Raw genomic sequence first — 24,853 nt, 5'->3', positions numbered from 1 at the left:
AACTCTTGGAATCTGGGTACTGGGATCACTTCTCTGATCTTCACGACGAACCTGCAGGACGGACCGTCATGGCCATGACGGACCGTCACAATCTTCGTAATCCCACACTTGTCAGACTTCCCCATCTTCCTTCAGCAGCTTCTCTACGCTGCCACCTACGGACCGTCACAGGCATGACGGACCGTCATAAGCTCCGTAGGTGGTCTCTTCTGCATTTCTCTCTCAAAATCTCCGCATTTGGCTGTGGACAGATTTCCTGCAAAACAAAGAGAAACTTGTATAAAAATTAGCACAAAAAGGGCTTTTGGACGCACTAAACTTAAGGAAAAAGCATTAATTATACCGTGAAACCACGGTATATCACATACCACCATCCACGCTAAAGTACCAAATTAAGATCACCAAAAGTGAACTGACCATTCAACCTTACCATCCATAACCATTACTCATGCATAAGAGACATAAACATTTCATAAGCCATAACACCACATTAGGACCATCACCTAAGGCAACTCTAAGTCATACTTATGCTATGTATGAGTATCATCCCAAACTACTACTCACACTAAGTACTCCTTTGGAGGCACCCTAGTCAAGGAACATTCATATTCAACAAGTCAAGATAAGGAAGTAACTCATAATACATCCAAGTAAGGCATACATCATTATTTTAAGTGCATAATTCAACATTCTTCATTAGCTTAGTTAAGGGAACCTTCATTCATCAGACATTAAGTCTACCTTCTCATTAGCGTCACAATAAGAGCACATTAATCTCACTTAAAATTATAAAGGAACACACCATGACTACTCTAAAAGCCTACTTGTGCAATGCATGGATGGAATCCCAAACTACCACCCACACTAAGTGGTGCATTTTTTAGAAGCCATAGTTCATTAACATTCTTTGTGGGGATAAGCCTTAACCTACATAGACCATGTGAGCAATTCATGGAATCCCGATGGCACCCTCACCGGATAAGGAATTCCTACTTGCCTTAGGGGACCTACATTTTAGCTTAGGTAGATCTACTATCTAATATCCTATGTGGGCACATAGTTATGAGATAGGGAGATCACTACTAGATACCCTACCTCGACTCCAAAATTAGCATCCATCTCAAGGGATTGCTACTAGATTCCCCGTGTAAACTCATGAATGAGCATCCATCCCAATCCATTCATGCTTAGAATTATTCCCCACAGAGTATTTGACATTCATACTTTAGATATTAATAAGGGACAAGAGATTGTTACTAGATACTCTGCTCAACTCACGGATGAGAATCCATCTCAAGCCCAACAATCATTATAAAGGGATATAAAGATTGCTACTAGACACTCCGCCTCAACTCACGGATGAGCATCCATATCAAACGATTTCTACTAGATACCTCGCCTCAACTTATGGATGAGCATCCATCCTAAAACCCCACTTTTCATTCATTAGATTATCGCATAGATTTAAAGATGAGAATAATCTTTCAACTAAGAATCCTCATATTGTGAGAAAGTCCTTTCGCAATATGTCATTATTATTCATTCGGAAGGGGATATAAAGATTCTTATTAGACACTCCGCCTCAACTCATGGATGAACATCCATCTCAAACCCCACATTTATTCATTAGTGTACAATTAAGAAATAACCTTTCAATCAATACATCATCATTAACTTGATCTTAGAAACTTAATTCATTCTTCATTCATGAATGTGTGTGAGAGAATAACCTTTAACATAATTATCATCATTAATACAATTGCCTTCTAAACACGATCATAGCACATTCATAGTAAATATACACATATAACTCACATCATAATCATACATTAACCTCCACATGTAAGGGTACAAGGAATATATCCACCAATTCAATACCACAATATACATAGTAATTAAACACCTCCACCTTTCAAGTAAATCAATAGCCCAATCACAATTTCTACTTTAACATGTAATTTGATCATAACTTGTCCTTCAAGGGTCATACTTCAATTCATCATCACACACCACAATTGACATAATAAGCATAGATATTAACTCAATTCAATAACTAAACATTGTAAATTCAATTAGAGTATTCATCCAATTATCATTCATTCAAGTCAACATTCATGAAATTAAGTCTTGTGGGAAAATCATGGGGTTCATGGGGGAATTTCTTCATTAATACACCTTAAAACCACAAATTCATCATAATATAAGTTCAATTGAACATTTGAAATTATTTTATGCAAGAACCCATGGCTTGAGTGAAACCTTAGAAATTTGGATAAAGTTCATCTTTGAAAAGAGAATTTTGAGATGGCTTTTTGGGTGATAGCTACCCAAGAATCAAAACTACCATACCTTGTTGTTTCCCTCAAGAAATGGGATAAAAACGGTTGGTGCTTGAACCCTTAGCTTGAGCTTGACCTTGATCTTCAATGAGGATCTTCTTAGAGAGAGAAATAATTTGACAGAGGAGGGCATTGGGTTTTTGAAGAAAATAAAGTCTAAAATTGAGTTTATTAATTTTAATACTCTTAAAATATCATAATTAACCCAAAATAGCCATCCAATAACTAAATACAACTTAAAATGAATTTACCAAAAAACCCTCAACTTGGATGAACCTAAACTAGAAATATAGTGTGAACCACGAGACCCACACCCATGGATCGTGGGTGGAATCACGAGCCGTCATGTGCCTTTGTGGTTTGGTAATGCAACTTGGTTTTGGGAGTCTTGACCTATGGAGGCTATCCACGGGGCGTGGATGGACCTAAGGGGTGTGGACCCCTTCCGTAGGTCATGACATTTTTGGCAACATCATGGTTTCTTTGGGGTCTTGGGTGTTAGGCTAATGTCCTCCTCAAGGACCCTTAGGGTTGTACTTGGGGAGTTGCATCTTGACTCTTGACTCCTAAGCCCCTCAACCTAAGATCGAGACATCAAACAACAACACAAAACCTCAATTCAAGCTCAAACATGCACTAGTTAGGCTCTAGTTTTACTTACTCATTTACGGGTCGTTACATTGATTCATTGTTTCCCACCTCATCTTGTGTTTAGACTAAAACTCTATAAAAGGTTTCTTTACAATTATACCCTTGAAAATTATTAAATAATTATGTCAAGGTAGATAATTGTCGAACAATATTATTTTTTATGACCTTCTAACTAGGTAGGTATAGAAGAATTTTGTTATCATGTTTCCTATTTTTTCACTTGAATTATATGAGGATAAATAATTGTCATCTTAATAAATTGATCACTCATAAAATGTCCAATTTTTAATTTAAAAAAGACAATCATCTACTTTTAAAACAAAAAAAGACAGTAAGCGATAGTATAATTAATAAACCATCTACATTTACACATAAAAATTGCAAGTAACAGTTTTAATATGTATGCAATTTTATAAACTTGTATAAGTAAATGACTGATTTTCTTATATGAACTCCTGTTGCTAATTCTTTGTCATCGATATATGAGTTATATTGGATTCACGTGGTTTCGTACTCATACTACACTTGTTGCACTCTTTGTTGTGCAGATTTGATTCCGAATACGAGCACATCTCGTGGAGCTTTATGAGTCTGAGCTTGAAGTATCCTGGAGTTGTGGTGATCTATTTGGCTGTTAGTGCTCCATTCCCCACACGATTCCTCTATCTTTTATTTCTTTTATTGTTTTAGTATTCAGACAACATATCTCTTATGTTTAGACTTGTCATTTTAGTTTCAGACTTGCAACGACACAAATTCTTGGGTGATATTTTTAACTTTACGCATTTCGTATTTATAAAGGACTTAGTATTGAAGATATTCTACTCGTTGTTTACTTTTCACCTTAATAATTAACTTAGTTAAATTCGTAAACTAGGGGCCGGTTGACTTACCTATCGATTGAGAACATAGATGCCATCATGACTTGTAAATTTGGATCGTGACAGGAGATTATTTAAGATTACTCAAAGTCCTTAAAGGAGGTATATGAAGAACAATAAGCGACTATAATTGGAATATTTCGATACTTACAAAGTTAAAATGAGTAAAACAATTTCAAAATTATTTTATACTCCCTCCATTCCATTTTATTATCTAAAATAAGTGATAAAAACACATAAGAGTAGTGCAACGACATGACAGAGAATAATATTATCTAAACATGATGATCATAATCAACACTTGTACTACATATTCAAAATGTAGAAATACAACATACCAATAGCTAAAATGAAAATTGGAGAGGCAAGATTACAATTTATGGTTCAGGTTGTCATCTTCTCTTTGTACAACTGAGGAGTAGGTGTGGTATCATTATCGCATTTTCAACTTTTGTATGAGTTTAACACTCTTTGTAAATATGTCTATTTATTGTCGCTAAAAGTTGTTTTTGTTTTAGTGTCGGTTAAAGGCTAGCACTGCTTGCTCTTGACAGCTGTTTTTCGAACTTGTGCTTCGTTGTTGTCTAACTTAGTATCATAATCTTTTCCTAGAGGGCTGTGCGTACAGTAAACTCCAGCAATGGCTGGTGCCAAAACTGCAACAAAGGAACATATGCCTACCACAATAGCTGGTCTTTCTGATCTCTTGTAACCCAAATTAAGCCCACACAGAGCATATTGAGCAAAACAATTGAGATTAAGTAATACGACAACCACCATCATATGTGTCCATTCATTGGGCTTATAAGTTCCATTTTTGCAGTAAGCCTTTCTCATCCTGAAAATATCTTCAGGCCTCCATCGCATTAAAAGATTAAAGTGAGATAGCCTTTGCGGGTGCTGGTACAGACATAACAGAGTAAACAACACATTGAGAATTTGGTTAATCACTTCATTCCACGTATCTCTCTGAGATTTATTAGGGATCGCATGGTTCAACGCCCCCGTTATCAGAAGAAGCATGATTATACTAGATACAACTACACATACAATCCAGATAAAAAATACAATATTCATCGGATTTTTGAACCACTCTTTGCACATTTTCCTAATAGCTGCCCAATCCAATTTTCGCGAAAACAGTTTAGTAATACGTTGACGGAGATGAAGGTTGCTAGTAGAAGGTACAGTTGGAGAAAACTGATCATCTCTTCGATCAGCTATCTGATGAAACTTTGCTGATGGAGAATCCAAATTATCCGAATTGATGGATTTTAGCCTTTGAGAATTTTCATTACTTACAACTTCTCTTTGAGATCTCATTTTGTAAATAATAAAAAAAATACACCATGAGGTGTTTTTATAAAATTTTAAAAAAATAGTCTGGCTACCTCATGATCTTGCAGATCGATAAGGATATGATTCTGGATACTGAATATTAGTCATGGAAGCAAGTCATGACCAATGACTAATTAATTGTGATAATTAATTAGGCATTTTACTATTGAATTGTTTAAGGTAAGAGGGTACAAAAACCAAATTAAATTGCAAATTAAATTAAATCAAATCGGAAAAGAAATCTGACTAATGGGTTGGTATTGCAAAAAAAAAAAAGGGTCTATATTCATATTGATTTGATTTGATTTTAACTAAAAAAAAGTCAACCGAATTAAATGAATTTGACACCATATATAAAAATTTTAAAATTTATTTTATATATAAAAGTATTGTAAAATATAAGCAATATACTACATATGTGGAGTCGAATGTAGAGATCATCTTATTCAATTAAATGTCTTTCTGTCTCTTATGCGTATTACAATGGTAAATTAACAATTCTATTTATAGGTTAAAAAATCGCTCTAAAAGTTATCATATTAAGTATCATAATAAATAGATTGATTTTTATCCAAAAAGGTTTAGAGAATCTAGGAAATTCACATAGATGATACATATAAGTTTATGGATAAACTCAATGGACATTCCACTTAGTTCAATGAATTTATAATAAAAAGTATTTACTTTGATTAAATTTCTAAATATTACTTATACTTTTTCATAATTTTTATCTTTTAATATATTTTTCAAGTTCTTTGAGACTTAGAATTTTGACTAGTCCAATAAAGGTTATAATCCAAAGATATTATTAATTCTAATAAAACTCAATTCAAAATTAAATCAATACTAATGCTAACAAAAAAAAATTAATTCAATGCTAAGAATGATAATAATGTTGAATATTTATTGTTTAGTTTTAAATTGATTTAGATATTTAAAATACATAACCTAATTTTAATTTTTCTTTAATGTTTAATCATGTAATTAATACTTATTAGACTTATTCTAGTATGATTTAGTACATTTAAACTATGATCATTTTTATTATGACTTATTGATTTGCAATATTTATTTTATATGATTTTATTATTATTTTTTGTTGAATATTTTAGTGTTATCACTCATCTCATATTTTGTGTTATTCTTTTTAACAAACACCTTAAATAGTTATATTTTGGTTGGACTAAAGAAATATTTGGAGTACAAGTTAATTATATGTTTGCATGAATACTTTACTGGAAAAATTTGAAAATTTGAAAAATACGGGGCTTATTAGATTGGTTTGATTTATAAATTTAAAAATTTGGCACAAATGATTTGGTTTGGATGATTTGATATTTGAAAAATCCAAACCAAAACTCCAAAAAACCCGAGGTTGAAAAATCTAAAAGAACCCGAATTTTATTAATTTAGTTTGGTTTATAAATTGAAAATTTTGACAACCAACCCGATCATGTACACCCTCAGTAAAATCTTTGTTTGTTTGTTTATTTATACCTTGATTATTACAACAACTTTGTTGCAGAGTCATAAAAAAAACCATTACATATTAAAAATGACTTTTTTCCAGTGACTTTGTGAATGTTTCGGGGGTATATGATCTTTCAGGAAATAAAAATGAAAGAATAGCTAGATAGGTTAATTTAATATTGTTATAAAATAAAAAGTAGTTTATTGATAAATAAATTCATTAACTCAAGTGATTATTTTAAATAAGGGAAAATGCTTATCATACACTAATATCAATCTAAAACTCAGAGACTACTGTACAATCAAAGTAGCAACCAATAGGTCCTTCAGCATTGTTCCTGTATCCAGGACGGACACAGTTGATGCACATTTTCAGCTACTTTCTTGCAACAACTCAATTAGATATGAGATCAACGGCGATCCGGTAACAACTGCATATATACTTACAAGCATCTCCCATCGTTAAGTTCAAAGTTTCTAACCTTTTAGAATCATGTTGGGAGAAGAAAAAAGAACAATGAACTAACAATACCTAATCTCCTTTTAGAATCCTGTTGGGAGGTGAAATAACTTCTGCTAATTCACCTACTACATGTCATGATGTGAACATTTAAGTCCAAGCTCGCCCCAGTACCCTGTCGTAGGGGTGGGCATGGCATGGTAAGGTAGATATCAAATATCATATCCAAATCTAAATTTTTAACATCCTGGTTTGAGTTTTATGGTATTTGGTTTGCATTTTTAAGAAATTTGGTATTCAGTATGGTATTTGATATTTATAAAAAAATATTCATATACTGTGCAACGTACCGAAGTATATAATTGCATATAAAATTCATATATATGTAACTATATATTCAAAATGGAGTACAAACTATTATATTTGTTAATCAATCACCCTAAAAAATATTTAAATCAAGATAGAGTAATCACATATATGTTCTTTTAGGATGAATGATTATCAAATAATTGTTTGTACTTAATTTTAAATATTTTTTTCACATATATAAAGTATATATAAAGTACAAGTATGATACAATTGGGATGTTTCTTAAAAAGCCAAAGTAACAATTGTTTATTATACAAATATATGCAAGTTGAAGACTTAAAGTTGACCAAATTGTGGTAGCTAATTTACCATATTATTAAATACTAAAACCAAACTTTAAAATATCAAATCATACCGAATTAAGGTCCCGAATCAATATTGTACCATGTCCATCCCTACCCTGCCAGGCCTGCTCCATTACAATCCCTAGTTTTCATTGATTTAAGAATGATAGATTTCTCCTATATAGGGTGATTGGGAACAATCCAACTCTATCAATTACTTTTGGCACAACTTCTGCTGTCTTGGTCCCATGGTTTAGTCCTTTTCCACCACTTAACAATAACTCAACAGTCATTATAGACAATAGAGCATATGGCTGCAGAATTGATGTACTAACTCCTCAATTTAAGTGCGCAAGTTTGTTTGTGTGACACCTCATCTTAAGATTAGAAGTTTCACGTTGAAAATATATAGAAGAGGTGTTGGCTATATAAGTAAGCAAACCTTACCTATTAGTGACGTGTTTTAAAGTCGTATAAGTCTAGACCTAGAGCGGACAATGTCACTAGTGGATTGGGTCATTACACCATTTTGGTTTGAAAGCTTGATTTGTGTTTCTGAGGCATGTAATTCTTTCAAAATAACAGACGTATCTTTGCTTCTTACATATGTTATATGTTCTTCTGGAATCAAACATACTCATTTTACTCTATCTGCAATTTCCTGTTTTTTTTTTCTCGTTGATTTTTCCCTCTTTACTGTTCTTGAATTTAATCATCAATTGAGACATTGTTGCACCTGTCATGGACCAAGAAAATGCTTCAATTATTAAATTGAAAAAGCGATGAATAGTCATGAAAAGGGACTCCATTATTTTTTTGTGGGGGACTTTTTTTTTTTCTATGGCTGAGTTGTAGACTGTAGATAAAACATAGCTGTACCGATTACCTATAAGACCACTAGCAAGAGAGAGAAAAAGACATTCTTGATTATCTTAGCATTCAAAGTTGTAAGATAAAGTTGTTAGTAATTGAAGTTTGAAACATTTATCTTCTTAAAATCATTTTGTGTTTCCTTGTTTTGCTTGCAGATTTCAGAAATGGAGGTAGTTGGCAGTGCATTTCTCTCTTCAGCTTTGAATGTTTTCGTTGATAGGCTTGCTCCTCACAGTGATCTGCTCAACATGTTTCGGAAGCATAAGGATCATGTTCAGCTCTTAAAGAGCTGAAAATGACTTTGCGTGGTCTTCAGATTGTGCTAAGTGATGCAGAGAATAAGCAAGCATCAAATCCATCTGTGAGCGACTAGCTTAATGAGCTTTGGGATGTTGTGGACTCTGCCGAAAACTTAATAGAACAAGTCAATTTTGAGGCTTAAGGTGGAAGTCCAGCATCAAAATCTTGCAGAAACAAGCGACCAGCAAGTATGTGCTTGAGTGATGATTCTTTCTTAACATGAAACATACGTTGGAAGAAACCATTGAAACATTGGAGGTGTTGGAAAAGCAAATTGGTCGCCTTGGCTTAAAGGATCATTTTGGTTCAACTAAACAAGAAACTAGAACATCTTCAACTTCTTTGGTTGATGAATCTGATATCTTTGGTAGGTAGAATGATATACAAGATTTGATTGACCGTTTAATATCTGAAGATGCAAGTGGAAAAAAGCTGACTGTAGTTCCTTGTTAGAATGTGCGTCCACTACTAGTCAACGGACCAGGTCCCTTGACACAACAAAAACAGTGCAAAAGAGTAAACAATACGAAGAATACAACATAGACAATTTACGTGGAAACCTCCTTGCTAAAGGGAGTAAAACCACGACCTGTTGCACAGGATTTAAAACCGTCTTCACTAATCTTCTCAAGCAAAAGTGAAACCCGATTACAACCAATGTGAGAAAAAGTTATTAATCTCACTATCAAGTAATCTACCTATTACTTGAAGAGCCTAAGCGGATACAACACCGCCCACTAAACCACCACGCTCTGGATGATTTAGAATTTGCTAAGCGGATAGCACACCGCCCACTAAACCACCTAACTCTAGATGACTTAGAATTTGACTAAGCAAAATCAATGTTGCCCACTAAATCAGTTAATCTTAACTGATCTAGACTTTTACAAACCCAAAACAAATATCTAAATCCTTTATAGCTTAGGAACAGATTTACAATGTAAGCACGAAAGATATAATCCTAAGATAACTAATATAGCTTGTAGCTCTATCAGGTCCTTGTTGCTGTTAGAATGACACTTCTTGAAGATGACCTTTGCTTTTTGAGCATTTGGATTTTCTGAAATTCAAAACTTTGTTTGCCAAACCTTATGTTTATGTTGTTGGAGAAGAGACTATATTCAAATGGACACAAACCCTTGGAACGAGGCTATTGGCTGAGAGTCTGCTATCATGAAAAGTTATGCACCAACCCCTCAGAGTTGGCAGCTTTTGATAGCTGTGTTTTCATCCTTTTCTCGTGCGCAGAATTCCCGGGACCAGGTCCGTTGCTGCGTTCTTTGATGCTTGAGTTCTTGACAAAGACTTGCTTCTCTCTCTCTCTTCTTTAATGAATGAACTTAATATGTTGTTTGTCATGTTGAAAGTATCAACCATAAAGAGTTATTAACCGTTGGACAAACAGCCTCTTTCATTCTGATTGGTTCACTACGCTGGCGCCTCACCTACCACTGACAGGACAGTTTTACAGCTGTACACCATTATGTATCAGATGGAGAGAACTCTGCCAGGGACCAGGTCCCTGCATTTGTGAGATACTGAAACATACAATCTTGTCCGCTCTTCTTATTGGTGTAGGACGCTGCACTTTTCATCTACCACCTCACATGACAACTTTTACGGCTATACCCCATTTGTATTGGACGAGAGCACTTTGATAGGGACCAAGTCCTCGCGTTTGTGAGGATCATCAAAACACCTTGAATATAACATTTTCCCCCTTTTTGATGATAGCAAACAAATATACCTTACAGTGATTTATTATTCATCTCACTGTCAGCAGTTCCAATAACAAGGATCTGGTTCCTTGTTAGATCGATAAGTTTGTTAAATCATCAAAACATCATATCAAGTTCGAGCTAACATCTCAACTCAGCTTTGAACTAATATTCCTATTGTTGGAATGGGCGGCCTGGGTATGACAACACTTGCTAAAGCTTTTTACAATGATGAGAAGGTGAAGGACCATGTTAGATGTTGGAAAACTTAAGAAAATAAATGAGAAAGAAAGGAACTTGCTATTGATAATAGATTGTGCAAGAATCTTAAACACAATATACTGTCCGAATGGATTGGATAAAACTCCCAGAAACTGATATTCAAATATATCTTTAATCCTGCCTAAAAATAATCCTAACTAACTAACTAACTAACTAACTATATATATATATATAGGATACATATTGTCTATAACAAACAACTAGAAAACTATAAAGCCTAATCTGGTTGTAGTTGTAATATTGGTAACTGCTAAAGCATATCCAGGAGGCAGTTACTTAATGTTTGGTTGACTGTTTCCATCTGCAGTTTTAGACTCTTTATTTTCCCGTTCATGTTTCCTTTTTCTAAAATATGTTTTCAAAGGTGGGTTCGTATCAGTGCACCCCCCTTGAAAAGACGCCTTGTCCTCAAGACGAAAGGAAGGAAACTGACCAGCTAGAAATTTATACTCTTCCTAACTAGCTTCTTCAATAGGACAATGATGATATTGAAAGAGTGATTCTAGAGTTAAACTCCCAGAACCTTTCCCAATGGTGTGATAGAACTTTTTCAGGCTCCACCGTGAATTGTAGATCAACCAAAAATGGTAACGGTGGAGGTGATGGAATATCAACATATCCATGAGCAGGACGAAACAAGGAAACATGAAAAATTGGATGTACCTTTGCCGTTGGAGGCAGCTGCAATTTGTAAGCAACATGACCCATTTTGCGAACTATTTTATATGGCCCAAAATAGCGAAGAGACAACTTCTCATTAGGACGTTTGCCCAAATTCTTCTGACGATAAGGTTGTAGGCGAAATAGAACAATACCACCCACATTAAAAGACAATTCACGTTGCTTTGAATATGCTTGTAACTTCATACGAGATTGAGCCTTCAAGAGATTGGACCGCAGTAGCTTTAACATCTGGTCACGTTCCAAAAGTTGCATCAAGATAAGCAAGTTTAGTTTCATCATAAACAAAAGGATGTAATGGTAGCCGCTCCCTCCCATACAGAACTTGAAAAGGAGTCAGATTAGTTGATGAATGGTAGCCCGTCTTGAAAGGATACTTAGCCCAAGCTAAATATTGATACCATGACATAGGCTTTTCATGTGCAAAACAACGCAAATAAGCTTCAAGGCACCGATTAACCACTTCGGTTTGGCCATCAAATTAGGGATGGTAAGAAGTACCCATACGAAGCCGAGTACGACTAAGACGAAAAATCTCTAGCCAAAAAGCACTCAAGAAGATAAAATCACGATCTGAAAGAATAGAACGAGATAAGCCATGTAACCGGGCAATTTTCCTACAAAACAAAGAAACCACTGTTTTGGCAGTGAACGAATGAGATAAAGCCATAAAATGACTATATTTGCTGAACCTATCCACTACCACAAGGATAGTGTCATAACCATTTGAAGAAGGAAAACCCGCAATAAAGTCCAGGGAATTGTCTTCCCAAACTCGATTGGGAATCCGCAAAGGCTGCAAAAGACTACTTGGAGCCAAAGTTTCATATTTATTTTGCTGACAAATCAAATAATTCTGGACAAACAATTTAACATCCGGCTTCAAACATGGCCGATAAAAATTTGCAGAAACTCTTTTGCGAGTTTTCAATTATCCGCCATGACCTTCTTTTGGCGAATCATGTGCTTCGGCTTAAATCTTGGCTGTAAAATCAGGATAATCATGAATTACCAACCTGTATTTGAGGTATAGATGGCTGGCAGATAGTGTAAAATTCGAATGAGAAGAAGGATCAACAGAGAGTTGATCTAAAAGCTGCTTGGTATATGAATCAGCTTCAAGTGCTTCCCTTAAAGTGCTAAAATCCAATGAAAATAACATTGCTAGAGTCAAAAGATCAGCATGTTGAGGGCGACAAGACATCGCATCAGATCCTTTATTTTCACTATCCGCTTTATAGACAATTGTGAAGTCAAATGGCATTAGCTTCATAAACAAACGTTGTTGTTCAGCGGTAGTTATCCGGAGATATTTTAGGCTGAAATGATCAGTTGTGACAGTAAAATATTGACCCAATAGATAATGCTTCCACTTTTGCAATGCAAGAACTAAAGCAAATAACTCACGATCATATGTAGACTTAACTCGATTAAAAAAGGAAAATCCCTTATTGAAATACGCTAGAGGATGACTTTGTTGAAGTAAAATAGCACCAAAACCATCAGCAGAAGCATCACAGTCACCAGTAAATTATTGAGTGAAATCGCGTAGACGAAGAATAGATACTGATGTCAAAACTTATTTTAGATGCTTAAAAGCTGCGTCTGCCTTTGGATTCCACATGATAACATCCTTTCTGTTCAAATCTGTCAACGGACGAGCAGGAATACCATAATTCAAACAAACCGTCGATAATAATTTGTAAGTCCTAAGAAACCTTGAAGTTCCTTCACATTCTTGTAGAGGTCGATCCAAGACTGCAAATACTTTTTCTAGTTCTACAGCTACTCCCTTTCTGGAAATCACATTACCTAGAAAGCCAATATAAGGTTGTGCAGAAAGACACTTTTTGGGATTAGCAAAAAATGAATTGGTGGAAAGAAGGTGAAGAACTATCTGGAGATGATTTTGTTGCTGCTGAAGGGTAGGACTATAGATCAAAATATTGTCAAAGAAAACCAAGATAAATTTCTTGAGATATGGTCTGAAAAGGTCGTTTATAGTGGATTGGAAAGTGGCAGGAGCATTAGTGAGTCCAAAAGGCATCACAGGGAGTTCCTAATGCCTAGAATGGGTTTGGAAAGCTGTTATATGGACATCTGCTGGTTGTACATGAAATTGATGGTATCCTGAACAAAGATCTATCTTTGGAAAAATGGTGAACCCATTTAACTCGTATATATTGGGAATCAGATATTTATCTGGTACAATTATCTTATTGAGGTGTTGACACACAGTTTTGGCCTAACAATTTTAAAAATTCGTAACTTTTAAGCTTTATTTATTTGATAGTTTAAAATATTTTTTTAAAAATAAGTTTATCGATAACTAGCCTTATTTATCAAAATTTTGAATTTTTTATTTGTTAAATTTAAAATTATTTCTTTTACATGTCATTAGTTACGTCTATTCATTTTTCTTAATATTCATTGTATTCGTTAAATTTATTAATATTTATTTTATATTTTTGCATAGTCTAAAAATCATTTAATATGGGTGAGTTTTGCATACAAAAGTTGAATAATGATTTTGGGCTCAATCTTGAGCCCATGACTAGGCACATTGCCTAACAATTTTTCTATGGGAAAATTGTATAAAATAGCAAACTAATAACCTAAATTAAATGGAATAGGTAGGGTTTGATTTAATTGTGCTCCATAGCAAACATTATCTAAAATTTTCCAGCGTCTCTCTCCCAGGAATCTCGCTCGCCACTCTCCATTCTCGCTCGCCTCTCTCGCTTTATACACAGAAGTGTATAATTTTGTTTCTGTTTTGTATAAAGCGAGAGAAAATTGTATATACACATGCAAAAATGTATATCTTCGTGTTATACACTTAATTATACAATTTACAAACATTTTCCTTCAAAAATTGCAGAGAAAAAGGCCAACGAATTATACAATTGCGAATTATACAATTGCAGTGAAATACAATTTTCTCTAGCTTTATACAACAGAAGTGTATATATTGTGTTTCTGTTTTTGTATAAAGCGAGAAAAACATATATCTTCTTGCTATACACTTATAATTATGCAATACACATACATTTTAATTCGATTCAACTATATGCAAAGCAAATTATACAATTGCAGCGAAAAAGGCCAACGAATTATACAATTGCGAATTATACAATTGCAGTGAAATACAATTTTCTCTAGCTTTATACAACAGAAGTGTATATATTGTGTTTCTGTTTTTGTATAAAGCGAGAAAAACATATATCTTCTTGCTATACACTTATAATTATGCAATACACATACATTTTAATTCGATTCAACTATATGCAAAGCAAATTATACAATTGCAGCGAAAAAGGCCAACGAATTATACAATTGCGAATTATACAATTGCAGTGAAATACAATTTTCTCTAGCTTTATACAACAGAAGTGTATATATTGTGTTTCTGTTTTTGTATAAAGCGAGAAAAACATATATCTTCTTGCTATACACTTATAATTATGCAATACACATACATTTTAATTCGATTCAACTATATGCAAAGCAAATTATACAATTGCAGCGAAAAAGGCCAACGAATTATACAATTGCGAATTATACAATTGCAGTGAAATACAATTTTCTCTAGCTTTATACAACAGAAGTGTATATATTGTGTTTCTGTTTTTGTATAAAGCGAGAAAAACATATATCTTCTTGCTATACACTTATAATTATGCAATACACATACATTTTAATTCGATTCAACTATATGCAAAGCAAATTATACAATTGCAGCGAAAAAGGCCAACGAATTATACAATTGCGAATTATACAATTGCAGTGAAATACAATTTTCTCTAGCTTTATACAACAGAAGTGTATATATTGTGTTTCTGTTTTTGTATAAAGCGAGAAAAACATATATCTTCTTGCTATACACTTATAATTATGCAATACACATACATTTTAATTCGATTCAACTATATGCAAAGCAAATTATACAATTGCAGCGAAAAAGGCCAACGAATTATACAATTGCGAATTATACAATTGCAGTGAAATACAATTTTCTCTAGCTTTATACAACAGAAGTGTATATATTGTGTTTCTGTTTTTGTATAAAGCGAGAAAAACATATATCTTCTTGCTATACACTTATAATTATGCAATACACATACATTTTAATTCGATTCAACTATATGCAAAGCAAATTATACAATTGCAGCGAAAAAGGCCAACGAATTATACAATTGCGAATTATACAATTGCAGTGAAATACAATTTTCTCTAGCTTTATACAACAGAAGTGTATATATTGTGTTTCTGTTTTTGTATAAAGCGAGAAAAACATATATCTTCTTGCTATACACTTATAATTATGCAATACACATACATTTTAATTCGATTCAACTATATGCAAAGCAAATTATACAATTGCAGCGAAAAAGGCCAACGAATTATACAATTGCGAATTATACAATTGCAGTGAAATACAATTTTCTCTAGCTTTATACAACAGAAGTGTATATATTGTGTTTCTGTTTTTGTATAAAGCGAGAAAAACATATATCTTCTTGCTATACACTTATAATTATGCAATACACATACATTTTAATTCGATTCAACTATATGCAAAGCAAATTATACAATTGCAGCGAAAAAGGCCAACGAATTATACAATTGCGAATTATACAATTGCAGTGAAATACAATTTTCTCTAGCTTTATACAACAGAAGTGTATATATTGTGTTTCTGTTTTTGTATAAAGCGAGAAAAACATATATCTTCTTGCTATACACTTATAATTATGCAATACACATACATTTTAATTCGATTCAACTATATGCAAAGCAAATTATACAATTGCAGCGAAAAAGGCCAACGAATTATACAATTGCGAATTATACAATTGCAGTGAAATACAATTTTCTCTAGCTTTATACAACAGAAGTGTATATATTGTGTTTCTGTTTTTGTATAAAGCGAGAAAAACATATATCTTCTTGCTATACACTTATAATTATGCAATACACATACATTTTAATTCGATTCAACTATATGCAAAGCAAATTATACAATTGCAGCGAAAAAGGCCAACGAATTATACAATTGCGAATTATACAATTGCAGTGAAATACAATTTTCTCTAGCTTTATACAACAGAAGTGTATATATTGTGTTTCTGTTTTTGTATAAAGCGAGAAAAACATATATCTTCTTGCTATACACTTATAATTATGCAATACACATACATTTTAATTCGATTCAACTATATGCAAAGCAAATTATACAATTGCAGCGAAAAAGGCCAACGAATTATACAATTGCGAATTATACAATTGCAGTGAAATACAATTTTCTCTAGCTTTATACAACAGAAGTGTATATATTGTGTTTCTGTTTTTGTATAAAGCGAGAAAAACATATATCTTCTTGCTATACACTTATAATTATGCAATACACATACATTTTAATTCGATTCAACTATATGCAAAGCAAATTATACAATTGCAGCGAAAAAGGCCAACGAATTATACAATTTAGGCCAGCGAATTATACACTTTTATATGTATAGCGAATTATACAGTTTTTATGTTTGCTATGGAGCGCAATTATGCAAAGTTTGTTATATTATATAAATATGAATTTTTTGTTTGCTATATGTGAAAGTTGCCCTTTTTCTATTTAGAATTTTATTAGGTCAAAAAATAGATGGTGGTGAATAATATTGAGGGGGTAATTCTTAAGAATTTTTTATGTTAGAAGGAATTCTTTTAAGTGTCCATATTTTCCGGTGAAAACTCTGCCGGAATCCGGCAATCAGAATCCAAAACCCCTCTACCTTTTCCCTTTTTGAGACCAAACAACTACCACCAATGACCCCTTTTTCTCCGACCAAACAGCTCCACCAGTCCACCACCAAACATACCCCATCTTAATCCTTTCTCCCTTACAAGAACCGACCTAAACAGTCCACAAAAACCAGCAACCAAATCGACTCCCGAGCAGTAGCTGAAACAGCCGAAAACAGCCACCAAACGACCAATATTTTCCATCTTCTTTCTCCGGCGAATAGCACACCAAACATCCACCAGAACACTCACAAAACCAGACCACAACCCTGCTCGTTTCCCCCCTTTTTCCGGTGGAATAGTCACTGAAAACGATCCAAAACCCGCACCTAAAACTACCATAAAATCACCAAAAATCCTGACCAAAAACGAGAGCAGCAGCTCGCACAAACCAGCTTCAACCATCGCCGCTGCCACTACAAAATGAAGTCCAAAATCCCATCGGAAAACAACCAACCGAACAGCTACCAGCAGCTCGTACCAGTCCTCTTCCCTTCCCCATAACGATTTTATTCATTTTTCGGTGTTTCCGGTCAACGCTGATGATCCTAAAGCTCGCACAGTGGAGGGCAAGCCAAAGAGCTTCAAACTCCGATGAAACTTAAACAGTAACATTGACTTCTCCTCTTTTGTTTCTTTTCTCTTGTGCATAAATATTCATTATTGTTTTCACTATTATTGTCTGCAGATTCAATATGTTTTTCCTATAGATATTATATTAAGTTAATCCTGATAAATTATTTGTATTATTTTTTATTACCTTTTAGCTACTGTCTGTGTATTTGTTTTATTTGTATTTGCGGTTGTTGATTTTCTTAAAAATTATTTTTGTGTCTGATTTAATTATTTTGATTTTTTTTGTGGTGATGTTTAAACTTATCTATAAGCCTCATTATAAATCTCTTATTTACATGGATGATTTTCTTCTTTATTAGTTACTCTTTTTTTTTATATTACTATTATTATTATTTCTTTCTTTGAATTTCAATATTTGTTACTGTTGACTAATGGTGGATCTATATGAATTATTTATATATATTTTTTGTCAGCTAAAATGATCTCGGACCACTTTTTGTATCACGTTTGTTCACTTCGATATTTAATCATAACTTAGTGCTATTTTTGTTTGCTTGGAGTAATTTTATGTTTGTTTATCTTTTTTTTTTTGGGGTTGATTTCTTGTTTGAAAAATATTACACATTATGGTATGTTGCATTTGTTAGTTTTGTATAATTTATTTATTGAAATTGATCAATAAAAAAAATTTTCCGTCGATTTTGGAGGCCTCCACATTGTAAAAGATGGAAATTTAGTTCAAATTTATGTGATAAAATTGGCCAATAAAAAAATTCTTCGTCGATTTTGGAGGTCTTCCCATTTTAAAAGACGGAAATGTAATTTAAGTTTATATATAGTATTTGTTGAATTTGTGAAGGAAAAAATCTCTCCGTCGGTTTTGGAGGCCTCCACATATTAAAGACGGAAGTTTATCTTTAGTTTTTATATTCATTATCTGTTAAAATGACCGATGAAGAAATTACAGTCGATTTTCAAAGCATCCAATGTTAATAAAACGAGTTTTTATTTCTAAGTTATTATTTGATTATTCATTTTTTTATTTATATTATTTAGTACTAACTCTTTTACTAAGTGTCTTTACAGGTACATCGAGTTGCTTTCCATCGAAGCTATTTAAATAAAATTCGAATTGTAATTTTATTTATTATTTTGTATAATATTGGCGATAAGCAAACTTAGGCCGTTTCTTATTATTGTTTTATTTTATTATTTGTGTATATTACATGCCTATTATACTTGTATATCGTTTATCTCCTCCTCAATTTGAAAAAAAAAACGAATTTAGTTGGGATCCACATTCGTGGATTTCGAAGTGTGCCTAACAATTTTCCTTCGGAATAACCTGAACCCTTACCTAAAATTTCTTGATTTCATAGATATTTAATTGGTTTCCTAATTTTTTTTTCCAAAATTAGGTGGAGACTCCTTCTAAAATTCATTTATTCTAAATTCTATAAAAATTGAATTAATTGATTATTGTTTGAGTCATTGCGACGTTTTGCCCTATTTAAATAGAGTAGGGATGTAAACAGAATGAAGACTCCGCAGGGGATACATAGAGGTTCTAACCAATATGAATTCTTTTTAAAAAAATTGAGGAGATTTTCTTTTATTATATCTTGTATCCTGTATATTTTGTTGGTTTTTTTTTTTTGTATATTGTAGTTGTAATTCATTCATTATTTGTTTAGTTATATATATGTTGGCATTGCATCGTGACATATTCCGTTATTTGACCTTTTATTTTCTACTTAAAGGATGATTATGCGGATTCTCTCGTTCGTTAACCAAACTTTTCTCAGGACACCCTGACGAATGTAGTTGACTACTGGATAGTCAACGATCGTTAATTGTTCCAGCCCAAGTAGTCTGCTTGGGTCACCTATCCGCTATAAATAAAACTACTCTTAGTCAAGTTAGTGTAGAGCAAAATTCAATTTCGAAATTTAGGACATTGGCCTAAGATGACCCAATACCCAAGGCGTGTTGGGTCAATTAAAGAGACCACTTTCGGTCCAAAAAGGCTTCCCGCCTGATCGGACGATTATAATTGTGTGCTTAAATTTGAAGGATGCATACGTCGTTTGATAATCATTGTCCGTTGGAGTTAGGGGTTTATTTTAATAGTTTACTCTAGATTTAGGATTTTCTCAAACAATTATTTTATCCAGAGGTGTTGACATTTGGAGATAACAATAAGTTCAAGAAGAAATACCTTCCACAGAGGCTTAGTTTATGATTGTTCCCCTGCGTGGGACTGATTATTTGTTTCATTTTCCCCCTTATTTTGTAATCCTTTTTGAGTTATTCATAAACTTGTACTAAGTGTTTTGGTGGACAATGGAAAGTTGTCAAATGACGTAATACATCCTTCAAATCGATAGGCTTATCTTTGGCATAAAATGGTCAAATATTTGTATAAAACGTGCAATAATTGTTTGTATGCTATGTCATATACTTCAGTTTGTCTTTAACTAAGACTGTGCTTATGTGTTTAATTCGTTATTTTGTGTGATATTTTGCATTATCCGTTATGAACAGGAACTAACACTCTTACCTTTTGAGTTGTTTTTCTTTAAAGAGAAAGGTTGATTTATGTCAGAATTTGAAAATTATTGTTTGTCCAAAGTTTCAAGAGACAAGAGGACTAGCGAAATTCGAGCCTTTGTATTTCACAAGACATTAATATCAAGTCAAAACGATAAATCATGGGAGTATTTGACTATGAGGTCGTACTCATTTATTATATTTTTTCGCATGGTGGTCCTGCTCTCACATATTTCTCATCTTTTGTAGAAAAACTGTCCCCGACGACAGTCAGGGATGGTCATAACAATGTTTAGTTTTTGTGAATAACTGGGAGATGACACAGTTCCAAGAGACATTCAGAAAAGAATACAATAAAAAGTGGTTACTACAAAAAAAAATGATATAGAACATTCAACAGACAATGCAAAGGTCGACAGTTAAAAAGATTCTAAGATTAGCTTTGAGTTTGTTTAAATTTTAAAATAGTTTTATGTCATATCTGCACAAACTACGCGTACCTGATTCTCATTTTAATGAGATACGTAGGCAGTCCTTCTCGGATTCGATATCCATTTTTTTTTTAAAAAAATTAAATAAATTGTTTGTGCATATTTTCAAAGACATATTTGCACGAATTACACGAACATGATTCTCATCTCGGTGAGCTACGTAGGAAGCCCTTCTCGGGTTTGGTATACATTCTTTCACTTTTTGAAAAAAAGGGTTTGTGTGTATTTTCAAAAACATATTTGAACGAACTACGCAAAGCTTATTCTCATCTCGATGAGATACATAGGCTGATCTTCTAGGGTTCGATATTTATTCTTTCGAATTTAAAAAAAAGAGAGAAGTAAAATAAGTTGTGCATATTTTCAAAGATATGACATATTTGCAACGAACTACGCACACCTGATTCTCGTCTCGATGAGATACGTAGGGAACCCTACTCGATTTCGTTATCCATTTTCTTAAAAGTAAATAATAATAATAATAAAATAATATTGTATGTATATTTTCAAAGTCATATATGAACGAACTACGCGAACCTGATTCTCATTTTAGTGAGATACGTAGGCAGCCCTTCTTTGGTTCAGTATTCATTCATTTAAGTTAAAAAAAAAGAGTCAAATAGTCTGTGCATTTTTTCAAACTCATATCTGCATGAACTACGCAAGCCTGATTATCATCTCGATAAGATACGTAGGAAATCCTTCTTGGGTTCGGTAGTCATTCTTTCAAATAAAAATATAAAAATTTTGTATATATTGTAAGTGTCATGTCTTTAGCTCAATTGGGACCAATGCAGTTAGGATCATGTAAATTTATTCATATGATGAAGAGAATTACTTTGTGGTAAGCCGTAGATTCTTTGTAACACCTCGTAGCCAAAATATACCAAAAATCAGTTTTCAGAAAAATCTGCATGTGCAACCAACGGTGGCATCGGCTGTCCGTAGGACAAACGATAGTCCGTCCTGCACAACCGTCGATGGGATCAGAAACTCCCAAAAACTTCAACTGGGAAAAATTGGATAAGTCTTGATTGACGGACGGACCGACGGTCCGTGGGTCAGACGACGGTCCGTGGTCCGTGACCGTCGATTAAAATCCCATTCAACCACTCTCTGACAAGAGTTATGGATGACCAGCATGGTCCGTAGGTGGAAAATTTGCAAACAGTTTAGGAGAAATGCAATTGTGTCAACTTCAAATGGTCATAACTTTTAGCATAAAGTGAATTAGGTGTCCCATGACCTACCCACAGATAGATAATTGAATTATCTTTCCATATCCACCGACCTTGATAAAATCAGACCTCTGAATAAAAAGTTATGCCCATTTTTGTAAAGGCCTGTCGAACAGGCCCCGATGACAGAGCCAACGACAGGGCATCGGGTAGACGATGGACCGTCAGTCCTGGCCGTCATTTGGCCCGACATCAACTTTTCCAGGGGTCTTTTGGACCTTTCCCACTCCATTTAAACCCTAAGTTACGTCTTTTTGACCCTAAATCATCATATTTTAGTCAGTTTAAGCCTAGAAACATAACTAAAACATATCTAAGTCAAATCATTAAATCAAAACCTAGAAAATTAGAAACAAGAGAGGAGAAAAAGCTTAAGAATCCTAGTTCAAGAACACCACAAGTTCCAGTAGTTCCAGCCCCAAAACTTAAGTATTTTTTCGTGGATTTCATCACTAGTTATGTGGGATGTCACTAGTGGGTTCCTTTAACCCATTGGGTCCCTAGTTTTCAGTCAGATTCTTGATTCTCTTATCATGATAAACCTAGGGTTTCTAGTTCTTTGATAGAACTTCATGATTTAGTTAAATATATGTTCCAAATCAGATTATCATGTTATTACTCAGATTATCGCATGAATTTCAGAACCCTTTTTGGTATTTCTTTAGTTCTTGAATTATACATGATAGGTTAGATATTTCAGACACTTCAGGTATATATGCCTCAGTTATAAATGCATGAATACCAGATTAATTGTTGCATTCTTAGTTTGAATGTTCAGTTTCGAGCTATCCAGTATTTACAAAAATTCAGACATAAACAGTAAATTTATAGAATTCATTGAGAGTAGCATAATACCGAGTTGGACTAAGATTTAGCGTACCCAATAGTCCTAGAACTACTAGCCAAGTAGGTTTTAAGTCCCCTCTGGTAGGCAATCAGTTTAGTGATCACGCCAGCATGCCTTTATACCTTTGGCAGGGTATATTGGGTCCTCTCGATGGGGAGTATACATCGGACACAACATTTAGCTCATGTGGTTTTAGTATCGGTTATAAGTATCTCCAACAGATCAGTCAGACTCTTTGTATAGATCATTTATCAGTATATTCAATATTCAGTTTTAGCATGTTATAAATTGGTCATTTCATCAAGTTAGCTCAGAATTCAGTTTATGATGTAAGATTATTATACTTGCTATTTTGCTTGTTTAGTTATGTTTTATTTCAGCTTTTCTCTATCCTACATGCTCAGTACCTTTCAAGTACTGACGCATACGTGCGCTACATCTTCTCGTGATGTAGGTTCAAGTTCTCAGCATCCAGATCACGCATAGATCGATTTCCCGATCTCCAGTTCAGCAGATTCAGTGGTAAGTCCTCATTCTCCGAGGACAACAGTCATGAGTTTTATTTTAGTATTTAGTCATTTAATTTCAATTTTGCTAGATTTACCTGGGGCTTGTCCCAGTATTTCTAGTCTAGTTTAGAGGCTTATTTCAGATATAGCTAGTTTCAGCTTAGTAGTGAGTTAATATTTCTTGTATCAAACTCATTGGTTTTTCATATATCTCAGTTTTAGCATATGGGTCCCCATCTTTTCATTATAATTTATGATTTAGTTTTCACAACAATTTATTATCTTTAGTATTCTCATGATCATGCCAGCACGGTTAGCTTGGGATGACTTGTGGTCCTAGGTTCCGTGTCCACCTCTTGAGGGTAGCTCGGGGCATGACAAAACTTGGTATCAGAACACTAGGTTCAAGAGTCTTAGGATGTCTGAAAAGCCGCACTAAGTAGAGTCCTTTTCATGGGAGTGAAGTGCACCACATCTATTGATAGGGAGGCTACAAAGTGTTTTTAGGAAACCTTCACTTTTTTTGTTACTCTTATCGTGCGTAAGGTATGATCTTATTCCTAATAAACTTGACGTTTTACGTTTCAGATCATGCCTTCTCGTAGAGATTAGGCATAAAATGCTAATGCACGCAATGTTAATGCAGTTCCTCTAGTACAAGGTAAGAAAGTTCTAATGTAGAGTTTCAGAACTCCAATTCAGCTTTTGGCTCAGAGTATGACCAACCAGAACAATCAGCAGGTTTGAGTTCCTACTAATTGAAATGATCGATTAGTGGCAGCCAGAGTTTCTGATTTTGTTAGGATGAATCCGCCTAAGTTTTTAGGGTCGCAAGTTGGTAAGGACCCACAGAAGTTCATTGATGAGGTCAAGAAAATATTTGGTGTGATGTAGGTAACTTGTACTGACAGGTGAGATTAGAATCCTACCAACTCAAGGATGTTACTCACATATGGTTCACTCAGTGGAAAGACAACAGACATGACTTTGTCTTTTGTAACTCAGTATAGCAGTTCAATTCAATGTCAGTCCAGAAACTCTCTCAAAATCTTTTTCAGTCTCTACTCTAGTTGGTGACCCAGTTATAGCTAGATGGGTATACAAAAATTGCCCTTTCACAGTCTCTCAAAAAGTCACCTCAACAAATCTAGTAGAGTTAGAAATGGTAGACTTCAATGTCATTTTAGGCATGGATTG

At 33.8% G+C, this 24,853-nt stretch overlaps 1 protein-coding gene and 1 pseudogene across 1 annotated transcript; one reads left to right on the top strand and one right to left on the bottom strand.

Moving 5' to 3' along the window:
- Window positions 1–4,402: 4,402 nt before the first annotated feature.
- Window positions 4,403–5,194, bottom strand: LOC107022307. Its single transcript, XM_015222956.1, has one exon. It carries the CDS (start codon window positions 5,192–5,194, stop codon window positions 4,403–4,405), a length of 792 nt encoding a protein of 263 aa, XP_015078442.1.
- Window positions 5,195–8,620: 3,426 nt separating this feature from the next.
- Window positions 8,621–9,418, top strand: LOC107022306 (annotated as a pseudogene).
- The last annotated feature ends 15,435 nt before the right edge of the window (window positions 9,419–24,853 follow it).

This window comes from Solanum pennellii, chromosome 6 (genome assembly GCF_001406875.1).
Source record: "Solanum pennellii chromosome 6, SPENNV200".
NCBI classification, from domain to species: domain Eukaryota; kingdom Viridiplantae; phylum Streptophyta; class Magnoliopsida; order Solanales; family Solanaceae; genus Solanum; species Solanum pennellii.
Note: the sequence above shows the minus strand (reverse complement) of the source record. Positions and strands in the feature narration are given on the sequence as shown.

What these genes read in the sequence shown, in the direction of transcription:
- LOC107022307 (XM_015222956.1), bottom strand. Translation starts at nt 5,194, where the DNA reads ATGAGATCTCAAAGAGAAGTTGTAAGTAATGAAAATTCTCAAAGGCTA.